This window comes from Magallana gigas, chromosome 5, assembly GCF_963853765.1.
Source record: "Magallana gigas chromosome 5, xbMagGiga1.1, whole genome shotgun sequence".
NCBI lineage: Eukaryota > Metazoa > Mollusca > Bivalvia > Ostreida > Ostreidae > Magallana > Magallana gigas.
In genome coordinates, this window is record NC_088857.1 from 25,354,305 (window position 1) to 25,372,081 (window position 17,777).

Sequence of the window (17,777 nt, forward strand, 5' to 3'; positions counted from 1 at the left end):
ATAATATCAAAATTTTTGAGAATTCTGTACGTAATTAAAATTATAAGAGCTTGAATTCTCTTTGAAAATTTATTTCATTTTATCTCATTTGTATGCAGATTTATCTATTTTTGATAAAAAAGCAAGTGTAACATAAAATTTTTTGTTTTGAAATAATAATTCCGTTATTTTACATAGGATATAAGTCAAAAAATGATTTTGTCAAATTCAAATTTCAGGCTTAGGCTTATATTCTTTATGTATGAAAAAGCGCCATTTTCCGCAATCGGTTCTATTTTTAGCAACGACCCTAGCTTTTATAATACCAATGGACCACCCAACAGGGTAAAATTTGATATTAAGAACATATCCTCAGATACATGTCTGAAAAATATGAAAAAATTCTGTACGCATTTTATTTATCTAGTGGGGTATGGACCATAACCTGAAAGAACAATTAAAATTTAGAAAACGGATATGACGCATTATAAACTTACTTCCTAATTTGAAATAAAATTTAAAAAGTTTTAAAAAATTTTCCAGTCAGCTTAAACAGCAGAAAGAATAAAAACCATGTACTTGAAGCATTCACTGTGATAGGAGCTAAAATTCTAATTTTTTATTTAATTGCTTATTTAAAAAAAATTAATTAAAATGCAGTCTATTCAGTGATTGTGAATTTGACAGGTATCTCGATCAAGATAATTTTTTATGAAGAATATTCTTCATTATGAATTTATATTCTACCAAAGCATTTAACATTACTTTCTGTCATCTTATAGAAAACATGACTGAAGAGGGAAAATACTCATCTGATTATCAATGTACCCTACCACCAGATCTTATACAGAAAGCAGAGAGAGAGTTAAACGAGAAAGCTGAATGGAGGAGCCGTGATATTCAAGCACTTAGAGATATGGTGAACAAAAATAAAGGTGATACAAAGTGACATTATAGGAATCTTAAACCATTATTATAAAACTTAATTAGTCAGTGAGAGTAGCTGATAAAGTGTTATACAATTGCTATAGAGTTCTTACTTAATCACACACAAAAAATCCTCCATCATATCCATTTATATTATTTTATTTTTGAAATTCTTATTAACACAACCAGTGCAATAACTGTATGATTTAAGTGGTTGGGTCCCAATTTTATATTTAATATGTGCTCTCTATTTCAAAAGTTGTATCTTTTAGAAAACCCAATTAGACTTTCACATTGTGCAATTTATCAACTGTCTTAATTGTATCTAGCATAAATAAGATGATTTTTCAAAAGAAAGAGCCTTAAAGTAATCCGAGTATCGCACTACGTCATAATACGGATTTTACAATATTGGTTCGACTTTTACAAAGCGTTTTAGATAGCCGGTATTGATGTTGCTCTACATCGCTGTTGTAAACAATGGCAATAATAAGCAATTAGAACGGTAATATATGTATTCTATGAGAGATAGAAATAATTAATGTTGAGAAACTCGATTCTGTTAAAGTAAAATGAAAAACGAAGTTTCTGATTAACCAGGATCTCAGGTATGCTTATGTCTTCTATGTTTTGACCCCCCCCCCCCCGAATTTTTCTTTTACTAAAACCGGTTTAAATTTAGAGACAGAAGCTATTTCGAATTTAATCAATCGTCAATTAATTAATGTTTAAATCATATCTAACATTGTTGACAGATCTAGGCAGAAAACTGTAGCAAAATGTGATTTTTATGGATTTTTTCGTCAGGGTCTACTTGGTTTAGAGCTTATAGCGTGAAAAGTAATCCGTCAACATATAATTTATTTTACCAAATCTTTTTTCTAAGATGTCAATCTATAGAATAAAATCCATGAATTTAAGTTTGAGTCCATAAAATAGTAAAAAATGACCAAACGCGATACTAGAATTGCATTTTTTGTATTCTATTTTGATACATCAGGTCCATAAAGCGTACTTACTTACAAAAATTTGCACAAAATTATTGATGAGATATGGCTTAAATAAATATTTATACTCTATTTTGTATCTTCAGTTCTAATTTTCCCAAAATTGGTAATTATTTTTAGGAAAAACGGACGTCTGGCAAATTTCATAATTGTCAATAATTTTCGCAAGGGGGTACACCCGTCTGAGAGGTGATAACAAACAAACTAGCATGTAAACATACATATTTTCTTTTGTATATGTATTGCTAGAATGTATATTTATCATTTAAAGCTAAGCTTTTAATGATTGAGCCCATTTAGTGCCGAGTATAGGACTACCTTAATAAAAATGCTTAAATTCAACTATAAATGTAAATATAGACTTCTTCATGACATATGTGGATAACATTGCTTTTCCTAAAAGAAAATACCTTTGTTAAGGTAAAATACTCTCAATGGGACACAATTTTACATTTGTGTATCTTAATCTGATTGTGTAGCTAGAAGTGACTTTTATAGTGAGAATGTTTTACAACATGTACAACATGTCTAAAGCATTGTAGATCCAAATAAAGGATTTACCAGGAAAAATTCAGAATATTTCACAAAATCGGAATATTTCACACATGTGAGGAAAAAACTGAATGCATGGTTATGATGTCCATGAGGCCCTCTACCAAAATTGTGAAATTTATGGCCCCTGGGTCAGGGGTTCTGGCTCTAGGGTGGGGCCAATATGGCCATATAGTAAAAATGTATTAAATCTTAGAAAATCTTCTTCTCTACTACCATATATATTTGTTAAAAACTAAATGCATGATTATGATGTCCATGAAGCCCTCTTCCTAAATTGTGAAATTCATGACCCCTGGGTCAGGGGTTCAGGCTCTAGGGTGGGGTCAATATGGCCAAATAGTAAAAATGTATTAAATCTTAGAAAATCTTCTTCTCTACTATCATATATATTTGTTAAAAACTAAATGCATGATTATGATGTCCATGAAGCCCTCAACCTCAATTGTGAAATTCATGACCCTTGGGTCAGGGGTTCATGCTCTAGGGTGGGGCCAATATGGCCATATAGTAAAAATGTATTAAATCTTAGAAAATCTTCTTCTCTACTATCATATATATTTGTCAAATACTAAATGCATGATTATGATGTCCATGAAGCCCTCTACCTTAATTGTGAAATTCATGACCCCTGGGTCAGGGGTTCAGGCTCTAGGGTGGGGCCGATATGGCCAAATAGTAAAAATGTTTCAAATCTTAAAAAAACTTCTTCTCTACTCCCATATATATTTGTTAAAAACTAAATGCATGGTTATGATGTCCATGAAGCCCTCTACCTTAATTGTGAAATTCATGACCCCTCGGTCAGGGGTTCAGGCTCTAGGGTGAGGCCGATATGGCCAAATAGTAAAAATGATTTAAATCTTAGAAAATCTTCTTCTCTACTCCCATATATATTTGTTAAAAACTAAATGCATGATTATGATGTCCATGAGGCTCTCTACTAAAATTGTGAAATTCATGACCCTTTTGTTAGGTGTTCATGCTCTAGGGTGGGGCCAATATGGCCATATACCGGTAGTAAAAATGATTTAAATCTTAAAAAATCTTCTTCTCTACTCCCACACATGTGGGCAAAAAACTGAATACATGGTTATGATATCCACAATCTCCTTTACCTAAATTGTGAAATTCATGGCCCCAGGGTCAGGGGTTCAGGACATGAGGGGGCAATATGGCAATAAAGTGTTAATGCATATAATGTTTAAAAATCTTCTTCTCTATTCTCACACATCTGTATAAAAAAAACCCGACTAATAATTATGTTTACCAGGAAGTCCTCTACTGAAATTTTAATTTTCATGTCCCCTGGGGTATGGGTTTTGACTCTAGGGCAGGGCCAAAATGGATGTATAGATGTTAATGCATATAACGTTAAAAAATTATCTTTTTTACTCCCACACACCTGAAAGGAAAACTGAATTCATTATTTTGTAGACCAGATCTTTTAGTTTTTCACCAACATTATAGGTTTCACAGTTCTTTTTGAATTAAATGTGGTTGTCATTACAAATTTATAATTTTTCTACTCCAGTATGAAACCTAATTAATTAGATGCATATATGAGACTCCATGACAAGTTTGTGTATTGGATATATGCTACTCAGGTGACCGTTAAGGCCAATTGGCCTCTTGTTTTTTCAAATTAAAGAAATAGCTACAAATATTGTCATGCTTGGTAAAGATATCCATCTTATCATTAGAGATTTAACATATATTATCCCAAAAAACTTTTTGAAGAGATGGATTTCTTTTAAAAAGAAAACAAACTGAGTGTAATGACTGATTAAGATTATTTCATTTAATTTGATTTTCTGAGACAGAGGCACAAATTGGGAAAGAAGAAATTTGATTTTCTGCAGAGACTACTATTTTTCCAAAATATTCTTGCACTAATACATGTATATCTCATTTTGTTCACTTTTCCCACCAAAACTTGGAAGGTAGATTATGAAAAATAAAAAGTATATTTCAACTAGTACTAGATTAGAATTTTTCAGCTATATTGAACTTTACAGTCAAATTTCCTGTACCACCGTAAACAACCCCTAAGCGGGGGAGTTGACAAAAAGTAGGGGGGAGTCGATTCCAACGCATGGGGGAGTCGATTTTCTTCGCTTTGGAGACGGAAGGAATTTAAGTCACGCCTTTTGTAGGTATTTATAAGAAGTATTTCCAAAAAATATATACCGCACGGAAGACAGCGATAATCAAACTTTGTGTCGGTCATTGGTCCGAGTGCTCTATGCGTCTAGTAGTCTCAAACACTTCGAAACTATTTGACAGATTTCAAATTCACAGTGATCGGGTGATCAAAATATATATGTAAAATATGTGACTTGCTTTGGGTTACAGACAGTTGAAACAGTCGAACAAATGATCAACCTTGTAAGTGCAATAATCAAATCTTAACAAATCTTAGGAAAAAATGAATAATCAAGACATTTTCTGTTCAGATGTAATGGTAACGTAGGGGAGAGTCGATTTTCGGAAAACAGACCGCACGGGGGAGAAGAAAAATGAAATCCAATTCACTCTATCGGGAATGTTCAACTCATTTTTCCATAGTGAATAGCATTCAGACGAGGTCTATAAAAGTCGACTTCATCTAATAAATAAAATGGTTTTACTTATTCACAGATATTTAAGCAATAAAGACAGGTACATGTACTACTCATTTTTAGCTCAAGTGAGCTATTCTGATCGCATTTTGTCCGTCGTCCGTCCGTCCGTCCAGACGTCTGTCTGTCCGTCTGTAAACTTTTTTACATTTTGAACTTCTTCTCTAAAACTGCTTATCCAATTTCAACCAAATTTGGCACAAAGCATCCTTATGGTAAGGCAAATATAAATTGCAGAAATGAAAGACCTATCTTTATTCAAAGCTGAGAAAACCTCGAAACTGTAGAAAAAGTGGGGTGAATTTTTAAAAATCTTCTTCTCAAGAACTACTTAGTCAAATTCAACGTAGTTTAGCATAAATTATCCTTATGGGAAGGAAAATATAAAATTGCAAAAATTAAGGGCTAATTCTGTTTCAAATTTGAGTTATTTACGAAAATGATAATAAGACAGAGAGAATGAGGGTCAATCAGTTTAACTTCGGGTTCGGTATTCCATATCTCAAAACCCTCTTTGAAACAAAGAAGCGGCCATTTTGAACATATAAGAAATGGGTCAATCTGACAAAGATGAATTTGGTTGTTGTGGAACAGTTTGCGTGCGAAAGGAATATTTGAAACGTGCAAGATACATTAATGCCGATTTTGTGAAGTAAATTGAGTTTAAATATTCCAATGCGTTGACATTTTCACCTTTGACGGTGGTTTTAGCTTGTTTTGATTTTCGTTTTCATGAATTACGGTTTATAACTTAGGGGAACTATCGCCTGTATTTTGTAATTTTTATGTATCAATCAAATATAGACATCGGAAAGTAAGACAGCTGACTGTTACCTGCGGAAAATAAGATACATTAACGGGTACGGTACTTTAACAACTAAAATGCAAATTCTAATGGTAATACGGTATAGTTTTTGCGCAATAGTTGATTACTGCAATGTGTTTTAGGCTAGTTGTAAGTATTTTCTCGTCTATTCAGTCTAAACAGAGATTAATATTGCTGATGGAAATAATTGTTAGCTCACCTGAGGTGAAATATACAGAGAAACATCTTTAAAAATATTCTTCTCAAAAATCAATCGGCCAGAAAAGCTGTAACTTGTGTGGAAGCATTCTCAAGTAGTGTAGATTCAAGCTTGTCCAAACCATGATCCCCTGGGGTACAGTGGGGCTCCAATGGGGGATCAAATTTTTAGATACAAATGTATAGAGAAAAATCATTAAAATCTTCTTTTCAAAAACCAGTTAGTCAGAAAAGCTGGAACTGTGAAAGCATCTTCAGGTAGTGTAGATTAACATTTTTCAAATCATGATCCCCGGGGGTAAGGTGGGGCCACAATGGGGGGGGGGGGGGTCGAAATTTTACATAGGAATACATAGAGAAAAAAATGGAGATTAATATTGCTGATGGAAATAATTGTTAGCTCACCTGAGGTGAAATATACAGAGAAACATCTTTAAAAATATTCTTCTCAAAAACCAGTAGGCCAGAAAAGCTGTAACTTGTTTGGAAGCATCCTCAGGTAGTGTAGATTCAAATTTGTTCAAACCATGATCCCCGGGGTAGGGTGCGGCCAAAGTGGGTTGGTCGAATTTTACATAGGCATACATAGCGAAAAATCTTTAAAAAAAATTCATCTCAAAAACCAATTGACCAGAAAAGCTGTAACTTGTGTGGAAGCATCCTCAGGTAGTGTTGATTCATTCTACTTTTTTCAAACCATGATTTCATCGTAATAGTTGATTAATGCAACATGTTCTATTAAGATGTTCAGCAATTTCAATCTAAACGGAGATTATTCTCGCTGCTAGAAATATATAACTAAAGTATATATATGATGAAAAATAAATTGAGTTTTCTCTTTGTTTTAGAGCAGTTTTCTCTTGTTTTAATTGTTTACAAATTCCTATAATTTTACTAACCTGAGAGTCAAGCTTCGAGTTATAAGCAAGATACAGAGCTTTGTGCACAATGCTACTATATGTTTGTGCACAAAGCTGAGGTCATGCTCTAGTTTGTTTATATTTTAAATGCAGCTATGCTGAATAGGAAATACCAAGTTTAAATTTCTTAAGTTGAATGTAATAAACTCATGTGAACAAAAACATGACTTAAACCAAGCTATGAATCTTGCTTATGATTCTATGATTGGCACTGAAATTTTGGTTGATCAATAAAAATGTCTTGCTAAAAGGATGATATGCTGTAATTACTTTCTAGTGCCCCTTCTTCAACGATGAATTGCATAAAATCTACACAAATTTTTGATATTTTTTCGAACACAAGTAAATGAAAACAATGCCTTTTAAACAGTTTCCATAGGCCTGACACATTATTATTACGAGGATAAAAGCATTATCGGTGTTCTTAAAAAATTATTGCAATAAAAAAAATCATCTTTGTTTGTACACATTTGTTGTTTTTTAATAAAGATGAAAATAATGGAAGGGCCTTGGTACAATAGAGCGACATGCCTGCCAATACATTAATTTGAATTATAGCTCTTTAACATATGTGACAACATTTTCAGTTAAGTTTATTTTCTTCAATCAAGTGAGTAAGGATATGAATTTCAAAGGTCATACGAAATGAATTCATGTCTGGTAAATGACAATTGTCTATAATGGAGAAAGCCAATTAAATTTTTCAATGTTTTTAATTTGAGGAATTGAGTGCATTCATTCTTGTGCATCGAGGTACACTTTTATTCTTTCACATATAGAATTTTTTAAAATACAATAACTAGCAAGTAGTGGAGGGAGAAAATGTACCTTTATGCTCTCATGTATTTTAATCGTTTTTTATAGTGATTTTTTGGGGGGGGGGGGGGCAAAAATAAAGGGAACTGGAAGTTAACCGTTAACACCAACTGAAAATTTAGTTATTTATATTGCATATGATCTTATTTTCGGTAAAAATGGTATTCCATGAAGGTAAATATGGCAAAGATTAAGTATATGCAAAAATAAGTGAAAATTCGGATATTCATTTTTGGTTAATTTACCGAGGGGCCACATGGAACAATATCCTTTGAACGCTCATTTAAAGCCGGTGTTGCTCAGGTGAGCGATGTGGCCCATTGGGCCTCTTGTTTCCATTCAATTTCGTTTTTTTTTTTCATTTTTATTTGAATGAATTAAAAGAGAAAACATTTATTAAAAGGTATTTTCTTTCAATTTCTTACAGTTACGCGACCCATTGAAACGAACCACATGTGTTTGAACGTATTCGTAAACTTTTAATTGACTTTCAAGAACTACTTTTTAATCCATTGTTTAGCTGATCAAATTTAAATAACATTATTTGAAGATCTATATTGATTTTTTTTTACATCGGTCATTGATGTCTTTTTGTACTTTTAATGTTGAAATTGCGTGGCTTTTTTTCTTTCTTGATTGAGCGATTTTACATTTTAGTAAAGCTACATGGAAAGCACTGACTATAAGTACTTACAATGGCTAAGTTCAAACTTCCAAGTAGCTATAGTTCTCATTACTATGGTAATCATCTTCATATACATTATATGGCTGTTACTTATGTGTAACGTTTTGACAGCTAGTAAATAAAAAATAAAATGCTTTCTTTAGTGATTCATGTGGGATATGAAGATGGCGACATTGCAGAAAAGAAATACAGTCATACGTATTTTTTTCTGCAATGATTGCTACCTTCGTTAACTGCATGAATCCTTAAATAAATCATTTCATTGTTTATATAAATTACATCTTTCTTTTAACAGATAACTAAATTGATCGTAAAAAGTAAAACTAGCTAAATTATGGTCGATGTACATCTATACGCTATATAAAAGCAGCAGCCAAATGGTATTTAATTAGAAATTGAGTCTGACATCATCATGATCATTTCGTGCAGTCTGTGATTTTTCATAGCTTGATGAAGATTTCGAGCTGTTGATAAACGATGCGGATAGACTTCAGTCCTGTCAGTTTCTACAGATCTATGAATTACACAATCAATGCCCGTAAGAAATAGAGGAAGGTATACTTGGTGTATGTAAATATATAGTTATAGAAAAGGAGGAATGACAAATCTAGTCTCGAACCCGTGACCCTTCAGTGCGTAGCAGTACTGAGCTTATTATATATACACTATCACAAAATAAACGGTAAAAACGCTTTCTTCAGTGATTCATAGGGCTATGATAGTAGCAAGCATATCATGATATATACACACGTAAATTGATAACTCGGTTTATGTTTCTTTTCTTGTATGTTAATCACCATCATACCCGTATACATAACCAAAAAAGCATTTTATTGTTCAGATAAGCACAGTTGATGACTGTATTATTTTGCGTACAATAGGAGTACAAATATGGATAATTATATAATTCAACAGTCAAATATAAAATTTATGATTTAACTTCAGATGCTTCAATCAGCACAAAAAGAAAAGCAGGCATTCTGTTCACATACAGTCCAAAGACAACTATTTTGCAGACCCCCCCCCCCCCCCCCCCCCCCCCAATTTAACAACTCAACGACGCCGCGACCTTACTAGATAATCATATTGACAAGAGCACCCACCAACCACCCTTCAATAGCAAATACACACGTGATATACAGATGACCAAAAAAATATGGCATGTTAAATTATATCCTCTGTATTACTAGTGTGCTTATATGAATGAAAACAACGAGTTTTAAAAACACAACAAAAAAGCAACAAAAGACAAAACAAACAAACAACCACACACACAGGATAATGACAAAACAAAAGATAAATGGAGTTTTGTGAATATTGTTGTGTACCTTATGTGTCTTTGATATGGTTTGAGATACACAAATCATAAGAAAAGAGAAAAAGTAAAGTTATGAAGATAAATCGTTTTATTTTAACGCATATTTTGCATTTTTAGCAATATTTTCTACTCCCCCATGCGTTCTGTTTTTCAAAAATCGACTCTCCCCTACGTTACCGTTACATCTGAACAGAAAATGTCTTGATTACTCATTTTTCCCTAAGGTTTGTCAAGATTTGATTATTGCACTTACAAGGTTGATCATTTGTTCGACTGTTTCAACTGTCTGTATCCCAAAGTAAGTCACATATTTTACAAGTCATGCATATTTTGACCAACCGATCACCGTGAATTTGAAATCTGTCAAATAGTTTCTAAGTGTTTGATACTACTAGATGCATAGAGCACTCGGATTAATGACTGACACAAAGTTTGACTATCGCTGTCTTCCGTGCGGTATATACTTTTTGGAAATACTTCTTATAAATACCTACAAAAGGCGTGACCTAAATTCCTTCCGTCTTCAAAGCGAAGAAAATCGACTCCCCCATGCAATGGAATCGACTCCCCCCTACTTTTTGTCGACTCTCCCGCTTAGGGGTTGTTTACGGTGTGTACAGAGAATATATTTGCTCCTTAAGGATCCTCGACACCCAGTGACTTCCACTTTTATGACAGTACGCCACAACATGGCGATTTTAACGCATTGTTAAACAGTTTAAATCACCAATCTTTGATGTCTTTCTCTGTGACACAATGGGTGTAGCTTAGACCTACCGACTCGCAGGTCCTGAGTTTGAATACTGGTCTGCAGGGACTTTTATTTTCATGAATAGCGGTAAAATTTTAAAAAGTTGATTTTTCCCCCCAAAATTGAATTTTTTCCTGTCATTTTCAATTCAAACACATGCTAGAAATCCATATCTTTAAGTAATTTAGAAGAATGAGCTTGTATGCAGAACTTTTTCCAGGTCTGTGGAGGACCCTTAAATGGATTTCAACAGTATGTATTCTCTTTTGCAGATCTTCACGTTAGGACAGATGATGCATTCCTGTTGCGCTTTCTGAGAGCCAAAAAGTTTGAATATGACAGAGCATACAATCTTCTTGTGTCCCATTTCCAAATGAAAAAGGAAAACCCAAAGTTGTTCGAAAATCTTCGACCCTCGGCAGTGAAACACGTCCTGGAAGCTGGAGTTACTGGAGTGCTGCCTCATAGAGACAAGGAGGGGCGGAGAGTGATCATTTTCAGGCCAGGTACTCAGCTTAATTTTCATTAAAAAAAAAAATATATATATATATATATATATATATATCGTACTCATACTGTGGAATCATTATTGTTTGTGGGTGACCAAGCTTTCATGGGTAACCCTTCCCCATATGAATTTACATCCCCATGAACATATATATACAAGCATTTATTTGATATTTATTAAAGTTATCCCAAACTTGCAAGCAAGGAAATTATGAACCTGGAAAATTTTGGCTACCCACGAACATTTACCCCCATGTATGAAAATGAATCTGCAGTAGTCAATTGATTTTGCTAATTAAGACCTATATGTAGAATTAATGAGTGCAGTGAAGAGGTGTAAAAAATACAAAATACTCACAAAGTCAGTTGGTTTTGCTCATAAAAGCTTAGATAGTCTGGTGTTTTCACAAATTTAGGCCTCTAATTGGTTTCGTTCATTAAGGCTTAAAGATGTAAAAGAGTAAAAAAACATTCCCAATTGAAAGTAACCTCAAACAAAAGTCATGAAATCAGATTATTAGATTGATTAAACATGACATGTACATTTGATTAAGTCAAGTAAGTAACCAGTGTTCATCAGTTAATGATTACCGGTGTCATATAATATTTTGATACCGCGAAATATTGAACCCGGGTTCAATATATTATGCGATATTATGAACCCGGGTTCAAAATATCGCTGCGATATATTGAACCCCCCCATAAAATATTGAACCCCGGGTTCAAAATATTATGGCCGCGATATTTTGAAACCCTCTCGAATTTTCACTGCTCTTGGAGAGGGGATTCAAAATATTATGGCCGCGATATATTGAACCCCCTTCCTTTTTCCAATTTCCTTTGGAGAGGGGGTTCAAAATATTATGGCTGCGATATATTGACCCCCCTCCTTTTTTTATTGCTATTGGAGAGGGGGTTCAAAATATTATGGCTGCGATATATTGAACCCCCTACCTATTTCCAATTCCTATTGGAGAGGGGGTTCAAAATATTATGGCTGCGATATATTGAACCTTCTACCTATTTCCAATTCCCATTGGAGAGGGGGTTCAAAATATTATGGCTGCGATATTTTGAACCCCCTACCTATTTCCAATTCCCATTGGAGAGGGGGTTCAAAATATTATGGCTGCAATATATTGAACCCCCCTCCTTTTTTTATTGCTATTGGAGAGGGGGTTCAAAATATTATGGCTGCGATATATTGAACCCCCTACCTATTTCCAATTCCTATTGGAGAGGGGGTTCAAAATATTATGGCTGCGATATATTGAACCCCCTACTGTTTCCAATTTCCTTTGGAGAGGGGGTTCAAAATATTATGGCTGCGATATTTTGAACCCCCTACCTATTTCCAATTCCCATTGGAGAGGGGGTTCAAAATATTATGGCTGCGATATATTGAACCCCCAACTGTTTCCAATTTCCTTTGGAGAGGGGGTTCAAAATATTATGGCTGCGATATATTGAACCCCCTACCTATTTCCAATTCCCATTGGAGAGGGGGTTCAAAATATTATGGCTGCGATATATTGAACCCCCTACTGTTTCCAATTTCCTTTGGAGAGGGGGTTCAAAATATTATGGCTGCGATATTTTGAACCCCCTACCTATTTCCAATTCCCATTGGAGAGGGGGTTCAAAATATTATGGCTGCGATATATTGAACCCCCAACTGTTTCCAATTTCCTTTGGAGAGGGGGTTCAAAATATTATGGCTGCGATATTTTGAACCCCCTACCTATTTCCAATTCCCATTGGAGAGGGGGTTCAAAATATTATGGCTGCAATATATTGAACCCCCCTCCTTTTTTTATTGCTATTGGAGAGAGGGTTCAAAATATTATGGCTGCGATATATTGAACCCCCTACCTATTTCCAATTCCTATTTGAGAGGGGGTTCAAAATATTATGGCTGCGATATATTGAACCCCCTACTGTTTCCAATTTCCTTTGGAGAGGGGGTTCAAAATATTATGGCTGCGATATTTTGAACCCCCTACCTATTTCCAATTCCCATTGGAGAGGGGGTTCAAAATATTATGGCTGCGATATTTTGAACCCCCTACCTATTTCCAATTCCCATTGGAGAGGGGGTTCAAAATATTATGGCTGCAATATATTGAACCCCCCTCCTTTTTTTATTGCTATTGGAGAGGGGGTTCAAAATATTATGGTTGCGAAATATTGAACCCCCTACCTATTTCCAATTCCTATTGGAGAGGGGGTTCAAAATATTATGGCTGCGATATATTGAACCCCCTACTGTTTCAAATTTCCTTTGGAGAGGGGGTTCAAAATATTATGGCTGCGATATTTTGAACCCCCTACCTATTTCCAATTCCCATTGGAGAGGGGGTTCAAAATATTATGGCTGCGATATATTGAACCCCCCTCCTTTTTTTATTGCTATTGGAGAGGGGGTTCAAAATATTATGGCTGCGATATATTGAACCCCCTACTGTTTCCAATTTCCTTTGGAGAGGGGGTTCAAAATATTATGGCTGCGATATTTTGAACCCCCTACCTATTTCCAATTCCCATTGGAGAGGGGGTTCAAAATATTATGGCTGCGATATATTGAACCCCCCTCCTTTTTTTATTGCTATTGGAGAGGGGGTTCAAAATATTATGGCTGCGATATATTGAACACCCTACTATTTCCAATTCCCATTGGAGAGGGGGTTCAAAATATTATGGCTGCGATATATTGAACCCCCTACTGTTTCCAATTTCCTTTGGAGAGGGGGTTCAAAATATTATGGCTGCGATATTTTGAACCCCCTACCTATTTCCAATCCCCATTGGAGAGAGGGTTCAAAATATTATGGCTGCGATATATTGAACCCCCTACCTATTTCCAATTCCTATTGGAGAGGGGGTTCAAAATATTATGGCTGCGATATATTGAACCCCCTACCTTTTTCCAATTCCCATTGGAGAGGGGGTTCAAAATATTATGGCTGCGATATATTGAACCCCCTACTGTTCTAATATCCTTTGGAGAGGGGGGTCAAAATATTATGGCTGCGATATTTTGAACCCCCTCTCCAATGGGAATTGGAAAAAGGTAGGGGGTTCAATATATCGCGGCCATAATATTTTGAACCCCCTCTCCAATAGCAATGAAAAAAAGAGGGGGTTCAAAATATCGCGGCCATAACATTTTGAACCCCCTCTCCAATACCAATGAAAAATAGAGGGGGGTTCAAAATATCGCGGCCATAATATTTTGAACCCCCTATCCAATGGGAATTGGAAAAATAGAGGGGGGTTCAAAATATCATGGCCATAATATTTTGAACCCCCTCTCCAATGGGAATTGGAAAAAGGTAGGGGGTTCAATATAGCGCGGCCATAATATTTTGAACCCCCTCTCCAATAGCAATGAAAAAAAGAGGGGGTTCAAAATATCGCGGCCATAACATTTTGAACTCCCTCTCCAATACCAATGAAAAATAGAGGGGGGTTCAAAATATCGCAGCCATAATATTTTGAACCCCCTCTCCAATGGGAATTGGAAAAATAGAGGGGGGTTCAAAATATCATGGCCATAATATTTTGAACCCCTTCTCCAATAGCAATGAAAAATAGAGGGGGGTTCAAAATATCGCGGCCATAATATTTTGAACCTCCTATCCAATGGGAATTGGAAAAAGGTAGGGGGTTCAATATATCGCAGCCATAATATTTTGAACCAATGAAAAATAAAGGGGGGTTCATAATATCGCGGCCATAATATTTTGAACCCCCTCTTCAATAGCAATGAAAAAAAGAGGGGGGTTCAAAATATCATGGCCATAATATTTTGAACCTCCTCTCCAATGGGAATTGGAAAAAGGTAGGGGGTTCAATATATCGTGGCCATAATATTTTGAACCCCCTCTCCAATAGCAATGAAAAAAAGAGGGGGTTCAAAATATCGCGGCCATAACATTTTGAACCCCCTCTCCAATGGGAATTGGAAAAAGGTAGGGGGTTCAATATATCGCGGCCATAATATTTTGAACCCCCTCTCCAATACCAATGAAAAATAGAGGGGGTTCAAAATATCGCGGCCATAATATTTTGAACCCCCTATCCAATAGCATTGAAAAATAGAGGGGGGTTCAAAATATCGCGGCCATAATATTTTGAACCCCCTCTCCAATGGGAATTGGAAAAAGGTAGGGGGTTCAATATATCGCAGCCATAATATTTTGAAGCCCCTCTCCAATACCAATGAAAAATAAAGGGGGGTTCAAAATATCGCAGGCCATAATATTTTGAACCCCCTATCCAATGGGAATTGGAAAAAGGTAGGGGGTTCAATATATCGCGGCCATAATATTTTGAACCCCCTCTCCAATACCAATGAAAAATAGAGGGGGTTCAAAATATCGCGGCCATAATATTTTGAACCCCCTATCCAATAGCATTGAAAAATAGAGGGGGGTTCAAAATATCGCGGCCATAATATTTTGAACCCCCTCTCCAATGGGAATTGGAAAAAGGTAGGGGGTTCAATATATCGCAGCCATAATATTTTGAAACCCCTCTCCAATACCAATGAAAAATAAAGGGGGGTTCAAAATATCGCAGGCCATAATATTTTGAACCCCCTATCCAATGGGAATTGGAAAAAGGTAGGGGGTTCAATATATCGCGGCCATAATATTTTGAACCCCCTCTCCAATACCAATGAAAAATAGAGTGGGGGTCAAAATATCGCGGCCATAAAATATTGAACCTGGGTTCAATATTTTATGGGGGGGTTCAATATATCGCAGCGATATTTTGAACCCGGGTTCAATATATCGCGGGGTTCAAAATATTATATGACACCGGGTATAAACATATTGTAACAAAATGTTTAGAAAACCTTTGTATGCATAGTTTTCATTCTTTACAGGGCTTTGGGACCCAAGTCGATTTCCTATTGATGATGTATTCAGAACAAACTTACTAACTCTGTCCAAGATTATACAGGTAATTTCTCAAATCATAAGCATGTGTACCATAATCAGTCTGAGAGGACTCCAAAAAGATGTAAACAGAAGTTGATTTCATGTTTCTTTGATAATATAATGTTATCAGTTATGCAGCTCTTTTGTTAAAAACTGTGAACAAATACTGTAAACCAATTTCAATTCGTGACGACATTATTTCGCGATTAACTTCCGATTAACTGGTTTGCGACAACTGATTTTTAAGACCAAGCCTTATATCCAGACTCGTTTTGTTGTAACAATCATATGTCAATTAAGGACTGGTTCACGAGCAAATAAAAGTTGGTTTACAGTAGATTGTGTACACATTATGAACAACCATATCATATAAACTTTCATCAAAGAAATAACTGGAATAAATGATTTTTGTTTTTTTCATAAAGCATGAATTTTAAAACAAGTTCAGAAATAAAAATGAATTTTGCCTCTGAATTTAAGAAATTGAACAAAACTAATGCATAACTTTATGTTGATTGATATTTTTCAGGTAGGCCTAAGTCAGAATAATTGTTTAAAACATATGATAAGATTTACTGTATCTTTTAAAACATCTTAAGACCAATCAGATGAAGATTTTAATTTTTCTAATGAAATGAATACTAAAATAAATTGTGGTTATGACAGTTTTTTACTTGTATGTACACAAGAGATATTTAAATGCCATGTGTACAATTTGACTTTGTGTACACGTATATGTACCAGTTGCCAGCCTTTAACTGTAGCATAGATAAATTAAAAAAAAAAATACATATAGATTTTTCAAAAATTCATGTTTGTGTGCATATACAAGATGGTCTGCTGTGTATTGATTATATACAATTATGATGGAATAAAACACCTGGAAAAAGTCACTCAAATTAACAGAACATTTTTTAAAACTGAAAGATATAAGGATAAATAAACCGTTCAAATGTCAAATAAGCGAAAAATTTGCAGTTTTGTGATAAAAAATTAATATCAAAAATAATTAATCCAGTAAGTAACAACAAAAGCCCCTGCGGGATTCGAACTCGGGATGTACGGTTCACAAGTCCGACACTTTATCCACTCGGCTATGGAGTGAGTTACATGTTTCATTCCATAAAATCGTTTTAATAAAACAAAATGTCATTTCAATCAGCGGTCAGCCATTTTGTAAAGATGTGTTATTTTACCTTTAGTTAAGAAATAAACAGGAAGTTAAATCGTTCAGCAGGATATGCACATGGTTGGTCACTTAATCAAATCCCATGAAGCCCAAAGGGCTTCTCATCAGATTTTATCATGTACCAACCTAGTTCACATCCCGTTGAACTTTTCAACAGCTGTTTAATACTTGTATTTATGTTTGAGAAAGCCGAATCGTTCAGAATAATGAACATTATCATGTTTTTATGTTTGCAATAGTCAAACTAATCACATGCGATAATCGCATCATTGTGACATCATGAAAAAGTTCACACAGAAATGAATGTTTTGCTATTCTATAGGTTCCTACACATGTACATGTATAAGGAAACATATTTGCAAATGTAAATATTTACCAGTAATCTTATACATTTTTGATACATGTATATCATTATATCATTACTTGGAGTGCCATTTTATATTTAAGGTCACCTGGTGGCTAACTACACCGTGAAATATTTTCTCAAATCAACAGAAAATTACTTGATTATGATAGATATCATAATAAATAAGAA

At 34.8% G+C, this 17,777-nt stretch overlaps 1 protein-coding gene across 4 annotated transcripts in view; it reads left to right on the forward strand.

Moving 5' to 3' along the window:
• The window catches only part of LOC105335004 (alpha-tocopherol transfer protein-like), a 31,149-nt gene that overhangs the window by 6,865 nt on the left and 6,507 nt on the right, over positions 1 to 17,777 (forward strand). For all 4 annotated transcript variants that reach the window (XM_034470884.2, XM_066085002.1, XM_066085003.1 and 1 more), the window contains exons 2-4: positions 762 to 914; positions 10,873 to 11,106; positions 15,999 to 16,075. In XM_034470884.2, the coding sequence (XP_034326775.2) occupies positions 762 to 914; positions 10,873 to 11,106; positions 15,999 to 16,075 (464 nt within the window). The remainder of the gene's footprint in view (positions 1 to 761; positions 915 to 10,872; positions 11,107 to 15,998; positions 16,076 to 17,777) is intronic.